At 40.9% G+C, this 13993-nt stretch overlaps 1 protein-coding gene across 1 annotated transcript in view; it reads right to left on the bottom strand.

Annotated features, from left to right (window-relative positions):
- LOC144773868 (uncharacterized) overlaps positions 1 to 12621 on the bottom strand; it is a 196871-nt gene extending 184250 nt beyond the window's left edge. The window contains exons 1-2 of the mRNA XM_078658952.1: positions 12360 to 12621; positions 11794 to 11967 (exon numbers count right to left, since the gene is read on the bottom strand). Of these exons, the coding sequence (XP_078515078.1) occupies positions 11794 to 11967; positions 12360 to 12621 (436 nt within the window). The remainder of the gene's footprint in view (positions 1 to 11793; positions 11968 to 12359) is intronic.
- Positions 12622 to 13993: the final 1372 nt, after the last annotated feature.

The following is a 13993-nucleotide window of genomic DNA, read 5'->3' as shown; positions in this document are numbered from 1 at the left end:
ACGCTCTCGTAACAGTTGTGCGGGCGTAATCGATATTGCAAGCATGTTATCTGACAAAGCGTCGACATGTGCAAATTGTGCCACCGCTGAATGAGAATAAAAGAGCAATTGAAGAAAAACAAAGCACAGTGCCAGCCAAAAGACTCAGAAAGGGAGATAAGTGGCCTAGTTTTGTCAAAAGATTGAAATTTCGCCTCAAAACAATAAATGAAGAACCAGAGCAAGTAAACGAAATATCAAGTCAAACTGGGCTTTCCACAGAACAATTAAAAAGGAGGAGTCCACGGCTGAAAAGACTGAATAATAAGTTCAGAGGCCCTGAATGGACCTATGTCATCCTTGAAGATTTTGAAAATCTAGAACTGAGTGATGAAAATGATGATGAATTAATTGATGATCCAACAGACGAAGAAGTGAGACCAACTTGAAAATTTGACAGGTTAAAATCCTGTGAAAAGTCTCTAAGAGGGGCTAAAGTCTCCTTAATCGAAAAATGGCTGATTATACTGTTGATGGTAAACCGAAAAGAAACTGCTTAAAAACATGCTGTAGAATATGCACATGTAATATAGTAATAATACTCATAGTGTGGTTAGGACTGACAGTAGCTACTCCTTCCCTAATGAATAAAAGTGAGAAGAATAACACTAATATTCATGAGAATGTAGATGCACCTGAAAAGTTAAATATACATGGAAGAATAAATAATTTTAGGCAGCAAAGAGTGGATTTAGAAGCATCAGATGAGGAAGAATTGCAATACAATAAAGTTAGAAATAGAACACACTTGAACGTATTTGCAAATGTATTAGTACATTATGTAGAGGCAATGGAAATAAGCGATTGGTATGTTTGTATGAAACTACCATTGTCTGTAGCGGAGGGTGTCCCTTACCACCATTTGCCCCTGACCTATGGTATTTCATGTAGTATTTTAGCTAGTTTATTTTATAAAAAAGGACCCTTGCAATATTATTATTCTAACTCCGACGTGATTTTCTCTGAACTTCCTATTCATAGTAACCTAAATCCTGTACATACTAAGGGTGACATAACTCGTTATATGGGTGAATATTTTCTAACAATAAGTATAATAGATATAGCTGAAGCACACAAGAACAATTTAACATGAATTTTACATGAAGAAGAAAAGATATTTTTGAATTTAGCTCAGAAAAGGAGTGAGGATTTCCAGAGAAAAGCTACAGAACAGGAACGAAACATTCCTAAATGGGCAGAAAATAAAGAATACACCTTGAACGGCAACACTCATGCTGCTATGTTGCTGGACTTTGAAAAGAAAGGGAAACTCTGTCTCCACAGGGAGAGAACGAGTTATTATAATAATCTATTCATTGGTTGTAGTGAATGTGAACACAATTATAAAGTAATTGGGGGTTGGGATTTCAAGGATGGAACTGAGCCATTTTTCCCTGGAATTTATTACATATGTGGGAACAAAGCATATTACAAATTGCCTGATCATTGGTACGGGAGTTGCTATGTTGGAATAGTATTCCCAAAAGTATATCATGTAAACACAATCACTGGAAGCAATGAAGAAATCAATGGACTAACGCATAGTAAAAGAGCTAGTTTTGCAGAAATTGTAGGTGATATATTTATTGCACTGATACCTTCAGTGGGAGTGGTTCTGAATACTCAAAGAATTTGCAAATTGTCAACAGTGGTGGATCGTTTATCAACTGACACTGCTGGAGAACTCTTAATGATCAATACTGAACTTGTTGCGGTAAGGTCAATGGTTTTACAAAATCGACTTGCTCTTGATCCATTGTTGGCAAAAGAGGGTGGAGTCTGCAGAATGCTGAAAGCGCAACATTGTTGCACTTACATACCTGACAAAAGTGGAGAAATTAAAAGGTATGTAAGGAATATTACACATTTAGAAAGAGAACTCAAACCACTGGAGGTTGATAGTGCATGGAAGAGACTTACAGATGGTCTCTCCTCAATAGGTAGTTGGTTTTCTAACGTAGGGAAAAGTTTTGTAGGTAGAATACTGATGCCAATGGTGGGTATAGCCCTACTGATTTTAGGGATAATAACTTGTTGCAAATTTCGCAAGCATAAAAAGACATATACAGTGAATAAGAGAGGAAAGAAAAGAAATATTAATGAAAATGAATTAGAAGAGCATTATGGAAATTTGTACAAGAAAGTGAAAGATCTTCACATGAAAAATGAGAAGAATTTTAACAGAAAGTTTGAAGAAATTGAGTTGGGTGAAATGTAAAAGTTGGCATCTGTTTCATTAATTAGTGATGATATAGAATATCGTCAAAGAGGGGATTGATGGAGCAAGGTTGTACATGTAAAGTGACTTGCTTGTATTCAACCCTCTCGAATAATATTAATGTACTAACTAACATGTTTCGTTATATTATTATTACATTACACAACATTTTTAGTATCTAGGGGAAGCTCGACAATATGCTTTTACTATCCATAATCTGCTTGCATTAAAATGGCTGCTGCTATGTGGGATTTTCTACTGTGCATGCGTATGTCACACTCACGTGACATGACGTGTTATTTCGCTTGGTGGGAAACATTTGCTTCTGCGCACTAGAACTAAGATGGATGTTTTGTGTCCTAACGTGCAAAAAGCTTGCATCCCTGCTTTTGCTAAGCTGTTTGTTCTGCTTAACCTTTAATGCAATAGTTAAAATAAAACAATGGGAATAGAATAGAAATAAGTGGTATACAGTGCATTCATTTATTTTGTGTCTCTAAAACTGTTTCTCTTCTATATTTGCATGTATCGCATTTGGGCCTGAAATGTCTTTCTGAACTCCATCTTTGGAGGAACTGCGTCGCAGCAAAGAAACTCAAGCCACTGAAACCATGGCATTGAACCAGTGCCAGAATCAGACATGGACTGAGAGACTATGAGAAAAGTGACCCCCTCACCCTGCCAGAGGAAGCTGTATTGATTCATTTGTTAAAACATTGTACGTTATTGTTACATTCACTGCCGGGTGGAATAAAAGTGTATGGGAAGATAAAGTTATGGGAGGGAACGTGATTTTAATACATGGTTGACAGTTACCTCATATTAATATGGTGTGATGACCTCTCCTTGTCTTCTGACCAATAAAATTGTGGGATTCACACATTTGCAAAATTGGGGAGTTGTACACTGACCTGGAAAATACTATAACTAGGGTAGGCTTAGTTAGTTAGATTGTCCGACTTGTCCAAATAGCTGACCTGTCACTGACCCAACGCACTCAATAGGTGATCGAGAGCAGAGGTGCTGGCGGAGCACTCTGTCAGAAGATTCGATAAACCAATCGGGGTTCTGGGAAGGAGTTCGATAACCCAATCGGGGTTCGACTGTTAGCTGCAGAGAGGGGTGTTAAGCTGGCGTTGCACTTTGCTGTGGGTGCCAGTCCTAGCCTGTGGTGGTCATGTCCTGATCCAATTTGGTCCGTAACCTGTCCTGATTCTGATCTGTACCTGTTCTTCCTCGCTGGCACCTGCACTTTGGGATTCTTATCCTTTGTCTCAGCCCGTGGCCAGGGTTGGTCTTCACACCATTCTAGGTAACTATAAAGTGTGGGTTTGTCATTGTACTGTTTCCCCTTCTCTACACACCCTTTGTCTAATGCTTAACGATATTTCTTTTCACACTATTGCATATGTTGTTTCAAACTTTATTATTCTAAATAGACAAGAAATTATTGATTTCATGGTTTTAAACATTTAAAATTTTACTTAGATAAAATAACTTAAACCTTTCCCGAGTTTGTGGTTATTTAGAAAATGCTAAATGTTATTTTACTACCTATTTTCTTGCTAACTCCCTTGAGCCTCTAGGAGTTTAGGTATTGGTGACTTGGTTTGGTAAGTCAAATGGTAAAGATTCCGAAGGGTAACATTTAAAATTGATTGAGTGTAGGTTTACCTGTTTAAATACATGCTTAGTTTTATGGGCCCAGGTGAGTATGTTGAGCAGGTGAGCTTGCGCTCTCTCACCACCAAACCCTCGGTGGGCCGGCCTTATTTAGAGACGTGAGTACTTTCAGTATTCTGTTGATGGATCCCCGATTGGCTCTGTCGATGAAATACTTGCTCCAAGTGTCCAACAGGGTATGGGCGGCCAGAGGACAAACATTACACCACCCACCCTATTTAGGAGAAAATTTCCAGGGTGTGGGAGTCATTAATTTTTGTTTTTTCAAGAACAAACTTCCACTTTGAGAGCTTGTTTTTGCAAAACAAAAATAGTCAAAAGTTTGGTATATGGCTGTCAAAACCAACAGTGGCTATACACCAAACGTTTAGTAGATTGAAAGGAACTGTTGTGATGACGGTTCCTTTCACTGTACAGAGATGACTACATGGAGTGCAGTCATTTCCAAATTTGGCAGACGATCCACAGGGCTGGCAGTCATCTCTAAATTTGGAGGGCAGAGTACCCCTTGGATGGTGGAGGTAATGTTGTCCCCATCACAACGGATATTACACTGTCTGCCAAACTCATATCAGGCTCTTAAGCAGGATTGTCAAACAACTAGTCATGATTAGGTAGGCCTGAAATCATATGCCAAGCTTTGTATAGTACCATTTAAATAGGGCTTCATATCCATATTGTGTTCATGAACAACTCTGATTTATATTATGAGTTAAGTAGCATGTTGGATCTACAAGTCAAGTACTCACGAATGAGGTGTTATGGCATAGTATAAGAATAGAATAACTAATTGAAGCAGATACCTACAAAATGTAGTTTTGATTATAATACAGTGGTTTGAGATAAGGCAGATTCTGATTCCTAGTGCTCTTTGAAATTCAAAACAATTGCAAACTACTCTTATTCTTGCTAGGAGCATATTTGCATCTTGATCTTTTGAACAAAAAAAGGAATTTCCTTCAATATGAAATTTCTTGCAGAGCATGCAGAAATAAGGACAGAGTGCACCCAGATTGCTGATGTCTGGAATCATGGTAGGTGTGTAGTTTTTGCTGTGAGAAGCAAAAGATTGTGTCATGGATGGTATGATGAGCGAGGCACATTGTTTTCAATTTAATGTGTCTAATCATAAGCGACCATAGTAGAGATTGAAATGACACTTTAAAACATGACCATATTGAGGGTACTGTCTCTGTGCGCACTATGGTGCACCCTTACCTCTGTGTGCCCAGCTTATACGGAAACAATATGTATGCATGTGGTATTTGTATAGCGCAAACCTAGCCAAAGACAGCAGAGTGCTGTAGGTGGTCTGCCCAATTACACTAAAGAAATGCACTGGCTCCAGGGCAGGCATGAATACTAATAGATGTCTTCTGCAAAGAGAGGTGTGCCCCCTGAATATCAAAGACCGAATATTGTGACACGGAAATATTAAGGACAAAATATTGAAATGCGAAATATTGAAAGGTAGGTATAGATTTTTTTATATCTAACTCTACATAAATATATATATATATATCTTCAAGGTGCACAGATGTGGAGATGGAATAGAAAATCTATACTTACTCTATGTGCACCACCATTAATGATATTTTGGTCCTCAATATGTTGTCCCCTGTATCCTTGTATCATTATATTTCTTTGTTCAATATTTAGTAGTCCATTTGCAAAAAGAGTGCATAAGTGAAAGACAGAGCCACAGTTTGAAACCACAGCTCGTTTATTTACCTTCACTTTTCTCTCTTCTAAGAGGGTGCAGGGATTGCCTACAGTACGGTACAGTGTGTTAATAAAACAACCACTAGAGGGATGCCTGAAGGACCAGTGGAATTCCTGTTATCCCCTCCCAAGGCCTGCCTTTGAGGTGTGCATTGACTATGCACCACCTTCTGTGGTGGTGCATTAACTCTGCACTGGCTACTACGATGGTGAACAGTCAGTGCGTCACCTTGTGGTCACGCTGCCACACATTCCGAGCCAGTGTAAACCATATTCCAGAAGAAGCCATGCATGCTCCTGTGGCCCCATCTGTAATGCTAAAGTGACACCGAGGTGCATGAATGTTATGCCCCCTGTGGACTTTTTATAATAATAGCCAAGGTTAAGAGGTGTCTGACAACTGTGCACTGGATTCTCTGTAGCTTCTGAATCAATTCATGGAATGCTAAAAAGTACATAATTTTGATGCAATCTAAACAGGGAAGTATTAATACTATATTTTGGTGGAGTATCAAGTAAGGGAAAATTTGGCATAGGCACCTGAATCATCAGGGAGAGGATTATGCAAATGATCAAGCCTAAATTCCTTACTTAGAGTGAAGGTTATCATGTGGTCCAAACTATTTTGACCACGTTTTTGATTGATGGTAGATGTTTCATTTACCACAGACTACAAACCTGCATACCTAAGAATATTTTTCCCTGTGTGAGCAAACAGGAAGGAAGTGGCTTGCTCCTAGTGAGGGGTGAGCTACATGTAAATGGGGAACTGGACCTGCTGCTCTGCCTGGTAGTAAAGATCAATACTGAGTGCCCAGCAAGCTGTAGAATATTCTTGTTGAAGGTTGCTAGAAATTGCAGTATCTACCCTGTCCAAGTAGGGACCCACAATCCTAGTAAAGGTGAGTAAGTTACACATCAAAGATAACCTGTACTTACCCCCCTTTGTTGCTTGTCAGAGAGCAGTCAGGCTTATCTCCAGAGGCAATGTGTAAAGTATTTGTGTACACACCCACAGTAACACACTGAAATCACCACAAAATTACTCCACACCAGTTTATCTATAAAACAAGGCCAGGACGACAAAATAAATCCAACATACACAATCAAGTTATGAATTCTACAAGGTTAAATACAGTTCTAGTTCTTAAGAAACAATAGCTCAGACCGGCGCTATCTGGTCGCGCTTGACTGGGAGAAATTCAAAAGTTCAATCTGACTACGACAGAGCATGGGTTAATTACAGGAATCAACGCAGATCCCCTTACGGTGCCCTGGATGCATCGGAATCAAAGACGATGCGTGGCACAGAAGCGGTGAGGTGTTACGGATGCTGGTGATGCTTCGGTTCCTAACGTTGGTGCAGCTTTCCTGCTCGGGGACGAAGCTTTGCACAGAGGAGGTGATGCATCAGTGCGCTTGTGCTAGACCTCGGTTCCTGAAGGCGACATGGTGTTGATGATGCGTAGATGTTGAAAGCATGCTGCGTCAATTCTTCGGCGTTGATGTTGAACTGCTGGACTGAAGGCTCTGCATCAAACGAAAGTCACCTGGCTGTGTCGGAGTTGGAGTGGTGTGTCACAGACCCCAGTGAAGTGGTGCTCAAGACTCATACAGCAGCAGTTCTTTGGAGGGGATACCTTGGCAAAGTCAGGAATGCATTGTAAGTTGTGTTTGTTGCATCAAGCACTCAGCGAGTGGGGGCCACAGCTTCGGTGCACGGAGCAGCAAAGTGTCTACGCTTGAAGTCAATGCATTGGTCTCTTGATTGCAGCACCAAATTCACCTCCAAGGAGCCCAGGACTGGATTTGGGACTACTTGGCAGGACAGGACTCACAGCAGAGGAGTTCAGGTGCTAGACGAAAGGTGCAGGGGAGGTATTTGATGTCCCTGAGACTTCAGCAACAGGAGGCAAGCTCAGGCAAGCCTTTGGAGAACCTTAAAAAGCAGGATGCAGAGAGTAAAGTTCAGTCCTCTTACTCCCAGAGCGGAGGCAGCAGACAGCAGGCCAACACAGCAAAACAAACATCTTCCAGAGAACAATGAACAGTCAAATATGTTAGTTAAAATTGTTACAACTAATATCAAAATCATTATGCTTATGGCTGAGTTTTCCCACATATACTTGTACCAATCTATCGTTCAGACTAAAGTATGTTGAAGTTGAAACATCTTTTAATGAAAAAAAAAATGTTTACAATGACATATTCTGAAAAGGGAAAACGAGTTAGTTTAAGAGGTCAACATCTAAATTATTCGCTGATACTCCATATATGATTGGGCATATACCAATAAAAAGACATACTAATCAATTATAACAATAAGCTTTATTAAAGCAACAACATTCTACAAGAAATATGTGAATCATTTTAGAAAATGTTAATCTTATTATGAAATAGCATCTTTTAGTGGAGGTCAAGAGTTACATATTTTGCAAGAACTTCATTTTACATGATCTCATTTTAACAAAAAAAGTATTTGTGAGCTAGCATTTCTAAATGAACAACTTTTGACAGTGCAGGCCTAATACTTATAAATGTGGCGGTTGTATACATTTTTCATCTTCTTTTATTTAAGCTTGCATGGTAAATATTACACGTTTATTATAAACTATATCATTGCGTTTTATTGAAATGATAAATCTTCGAATTTCTGTAGGAAACTTGGGGCCTCCTTACGAAGTCAGGGATAAGGCCATCTGAGGCATCGATCTGACTGCGATATTATGATACAGACGGTCTGACGGTCTGACTGATGCCTGCAGGGGTAATCTGCTCCGCCTCCGACAAGGTCAAGGAGCCAGTAGGGTGGAGGGCGGATCGTTATCCCCTAAATGGAGGCGGTGCCTGCTCAGGCACCACCTTGGGGATCACGATGCACGTTTCTGACAGTCTTTCTTCGGCAGTCCGACTGCCATTGAAAGGCTGTCAGAAACTGACTTTGGGGGCCCCTAGCAGGACCCCCATCCCTCTGCGGCCTTTGCTGTGAGGCCTTAGGAGCACCTGTGTGGCCCCCACCAAACATCCATGCATCGTGTGGCAGGCATTATGCGGTGCATGGATTTTTATAAAGTGTAATTTTCCGATTGCGGCTTGTGCTGCAGCCCGCAACCCAAGCCGCAACAGGAAATGTACACTTTCTGACTGCTGTTAAGGCGGTTGTATCCTAATTTGGGAAGCGGGACTGCCGGCTCCACGTCGGGCATTCCTGTTTCTGACACGATACAGGTCGGACACTCGTCCAACCAGCTTCGTAATGAGTTCCCCAATATGAAATAGAATCCATTGGCTAACATTCCTCCACCATACTATCGCTGTGATGGAGAAAATTCATCCAGTAAACTCCACTGCATATTCACAGTTTGCTAGCTGTCAAATGTTGTTGCCTAATAACTGGTTACAGCTCAATCAAGAACAAAATTGTGTTTTTGTCATTCTCAAAATAACCACCCAACACAAACCTTAACCTTCCATTCTGATATTCATGAATCTGCACCCAACCAAAGGCTTAAACCTGCAGATGTAGATTTAACACAATTCTGAAGAATCGGCCATCATTGTCCCTCACACATTGCAGGTTGGCACGCGGGCCTTTCTGTGTACCTGTATGCATCTCCCACATTTCTTCTCACTCTCCTGCACGTCTGTATGCTATAACACACTTAAAAACCCATCATTTAAAGATTATGGTGATGTTGCTATGAAATTCCTCAGGTTAGAAAAGGTCCACCTGAAAAGGCGAAGTCCATGAAAACCAGGCTTTTCTCCGACTCTATGTAAGTTTTTCATCTCCCAGTCGTCTCTCTCTACACACGTTTCCAAAAAAACCTATGGTGAGCACTGTGCTCGACAAGTTAGTTTATAACATACCATAGTGAACAATGACATACAATAGCACAGCCTGGTACAACTTTGCTGCATTCGTTTATCAACAAAAAATGATATACTATTTCACATCCTGATGTAACAACTTTTTAAGAGCAGTAAGTAGACACAGCAGTTATTATAGAATGAAAACGGTAATCATTTTATCAACCATAAAGGGATAAAAGGATGAGAAGACCTCATAAGATATGACCTTTCACTTTCTCCAATGACCATTAAGTTAAGAATGAGTAAAGTAAATGTTCTTTTTAAATCGCCTTACTAACAGGCAAAGCTGCACCGCAAATGTTTATTTATTTTTCTTTATTTTGACAGTTTTGTATAGCGCGAACAAGACCCTTGCGGGTATCAGAGCGCTTTACAAGGCACATAAGGGTGCTTGACAAATACATAAGAATATGATGAATTAAGCATATACATTCCTGGAAAAAGTAAGCGACTAGCACATATCAACAAGTATATATAAGAAAGTTCAGGTGAATCTAGATAAGAGGATCGCTTTCACTTCTTTTTTGAAGAAAGCAGCGACGGATTCAGTCTCGTTTCTGTGGGCAAGGGGTTCCAAATCCTGGGGGCCATTCTTGAGAAGGTACGATTGTACGTTTTTTTCTTGGAGAAACGTGGTTTAAGTAGAAGATTATCAGAGCTCCTATTGGTTCTACTGCTACCAGATAGTACTAGTTTCTCCGCAAGGTATCTCTGAGTTTTTTGGTGCAATGCCTTATGAGTCATACAGGCGATTTTCAAATGGATTCTGGCCTCAAAAGGTAACCAGTTGAGGGCACGAAGGTTGGGGGAAATGTGGCAGTTTCTTCTGGAGCCTGTGATGAGTCTAGCGGCTGTATTGATTGAGGCTCCTAGTGGAGCGGTTGTTGATCTGGGAAGGCCGCAGAGAGCGACACTCCCGTATTCTACTCTGGGAATAACTAGGGCTTGGTATGAATGGTTTCAGTCTTCTCAGGGTGTTCATCTGAAAATTGGCTCCATTAGTTGCAGCGCTGATGTGTTTCTGCATGTTTAGATTAAATTACTTTTTTTTAACCAGAAATCGTATTTCTGTTTTTGAACAGCAAATTAAGGGCAGTCCCACCATACAGCACAATCTTCAAACCACACCCTTTCAACAATGCGATCCAAATGGCACCCAGGAACCCACTACAAATTGGAAAGCTTTACGCCCTCACCACTGATATGAAGCTTCACATACATAATGAATTGCACTACCCCGAAAGCGCTTTAGGCCCAGTGTTGGATTGGGCTTGTGGGCAGCCTGGCCCTGCCAGATGGGTCAGCTTTGAAATGACCCGTGTGTAGGCCCATACACTAGACTTTTCAATCTGGTGCACCTGGCTGGGCCAGATTGACAGTCTGCCTGACAGGCCAGTACAGGCCTTACAAGGGATATGCAAATTGCTATTTTAATACCAATACAAAATGATCTCTGCAAAAACGTTTTATAAAACATTTAATTTAGAGGGAAGAGCTATACATTAGAGGATTATTTATGGGATATTACATGTTATGGATTTCTAATATCCCTGTTACAATTCGATTTCAAATTATTTTATTAGGTATTTTCAATAGACAAACACCAAAAAAATGGCATACGGTGTAGACAGATATAAAATTGACGTGATATATCAGCTGGAAAGAAACATAACAGCTTCAGTCGTATGATCAACAGGAAGTATTTTCATAAGAGGTATATAAGAAGTGTGTATTACAATGTACTGGATTACACAATATACTGTACACTAGTGAATAATCTTCGAATAATCTATGAAATAAAGAGAAGAGAGAAATAGGAGATAAGAGATAAAAAGAAGATAATAAATAAGTAAAAGAATAGGAAAAGAGAAGATGAAAAAAATCAGATCAATAAAAAGGCCTACCCATGCTTATGTTGGGTATTGTGTCAAAGTTTGTGTAATGAAAAAAGAGTCCTATGGAGGTATCCCTGTTACATTTAATGTCATTGAGTAGGTCTGTAAGGCTGACACACATTTTACCATTCCAGACATAGAAAAACCAAGAGAAGTTAACATTTTACGCGTAGAATTTTACTGGACTCCCATTAGTCATATGCTTGTGAGGCCACCATCATTAAAAGGAGTATTGGTGTACACGTGCCAGTGACGTGGACAAATATGGCCGTTGGTACGTTCTTCTCTCTATGATCTACATTCACCTTCATTCTTAGCACCCACATCCTGAAGAGAACATTTTAGATGGGGTGCAACACTTACCTACGCACACCGGAGGAGACCGTCTCCACTTTCCAGCTACACAACTGCTACTGCGGTGCCCGAAGAGCCAAAATCCAGGATTGCAGGTAAAAGTCACATAGATGCCATTGTACCGGAAGAAGGCACGGCCGTTTGCGAGATGCCCTATCCCCTGACAGCCTGCATTAACAACACCTGCAAGTGAAAAACAAAGTAATTAATGTAAAGAATGATGCTTCACAGGAATAAGTTGAGAAGTTTAATTCTGCTGGAAGCACCAAAATCAGATTGGAGACAGACAGCTTGAATGCCCTCTTGCTCCGCCGACTCCTCAGACAGTTGTCCTTACAATCTAGAATCCCTAGAAGTAACCAGGGATCGGCATGAGGGATTGCATTCAAACAAAAACAAATACATAATACATCTTCCCGTTACAAAACAAACAAAAAAATAAAGAAATTAAGAATACCCTAACAACAAAACGAATAAATGAATGCAGTACTATTTTGCATGTAGATCACATTCATAATCTGATAACCATTTGGGTTTGCTCCTTATATGTTTGCCAACTTCAGAGGATCTCTCACTTTTCACTTCAGGCAACATATTTCTGAAACCGGTTTCAACACTTTCATCCATACTCAGGAAATCTTCTTCTCCATCTTGTCTTACCACACTTGCTTCATTTCCTCCAACAACATAATTCTCCCTATTATTATTTACACTGCTTCCACAAATGTCGTCATCACCAAACAAGTTCAAATTCTTGGCAAACTTATGATCCCTTACTAACCCTTGATTGACAACAGCAATCCTTTTTAGGTTCCAAACCTTGCCATCACTCAACATAACAGCATTGCGTACAACCTTAACAACAGTTAATTGTAGGTAGGTAGGATCTGACTGCAAAGCTACCCCCACTTTTTGCCTGTGGTTTTGCTGGTTTGTTACTAGTCTTACTGGGATCCTGCTAATCAGGGCCTCAGTCTATTTGCTTTCTCCCTAAATTGGTTGTGTTATGTACTTAGGTACACTCCAGATTGGATACTGGGGTACCCTTGTCAGTCCCTAATATTTGGTACCCATGTACCCACGGCATAGGTCTCCCGCAGGTACAAAAGGGCTTACCTGTCTGTACGACCCTAGGTTCGATGTGGACAAGATTCCGATCAAGAAACCACTGACCTTTGACCGTCTGAACACTCTGGACTTCGCAGGAATTCGACTGGGCCCAACTTCGTCTTCCTCTCCGTCCAAAGCATCGTCTGTGCCCGTGCACCATACAGGCTCTGTGTAGGACCTATGGAGCATCAAGGACAACTGAAGTATCTCCCTTGGGGTGAAGGCAGTCGCAGGCACCACAACGCAACTGACTGGTCTGCTGATCCTGAGCTCCTGCAGACTCCGAAGGCTCCCGCAACACAGGAGGTGGGTTCCTACATTTCTTGAGGTTGAGCTGCCTTCACACCGAGTTGAGGCCAGTATCCCTTGTGGGGACCGCATAACCCGAACCCCTTTGTACTGCCTACATAAGCAAGTGCATATGCTTGTTGGCGCTCCCCAACCAAGTTCATTAGGCTATCGATAGCTCCAACGCCTGCGCACATTTCGTACAAAGGACTTTGGCCTCCTCACACTCTGTTTCCTGCAAGCTGTTGCTTTGTGAAACTGCTAGAGGTCCCCTCGTGACTCCTGTGCCTTCGGCCTGTGGGCCATTTGAGGGACAGCACTGAGGACCCACCTGGGAGACCTATTATCAGTTCAAGGGATGGGCTAGTCGAACATGCAACTAAATACATTGATTTTTATTGGCAAGGCTTTGTTCAAGATCTACCATCGTATGTCAAAGACACAAGTGACTTTTTAAGACAAATCTCCAGATTTGTTTGGCAGGATGATTTCCTCCTAATTGCATTGGACGTGACCACGCCATACACAAGCATTGAACACACGGATGGTTTGGCAGCTGTTGAGCATTATCTTATGAAGAGATCATCAGAACATAGGGAACACAGCATTATGTTGATTGAAATGATCAAATTATGTCTCTTTGACAACATCTTCATGTTCAGCAGCCAATTATACCAACAAACCAGAGGTGTAGCCATGGGGGCCAGTTTCTCACCAAGTTATGGCTGCCTACATATGGGCATGTGGGACGAACTGGTCCTCATGGAAAAACATGGTCATTACATGCAGAACAACGTTAAGCTGTGGTTAT

This window comes from Lissotriton helveticus, chromosome 8 (genome assembly GCF_964261635.1).
Source record: "Lissotriton helveticus chromosome 8, aLisHel1.1, whole genome shotgun sequence".
Lineage (NCBI taxonomy): Eukaryota > Metazoa > Chordata > Amphibia > Caudata > Salamandridae > Lissotriton > Lissotriton helveticus.
The sequence above is the reverse complement of the archived record's forward strand: the minus strand, read 5'-3'. Positions and strand labels throughout refer to the sequence as shown.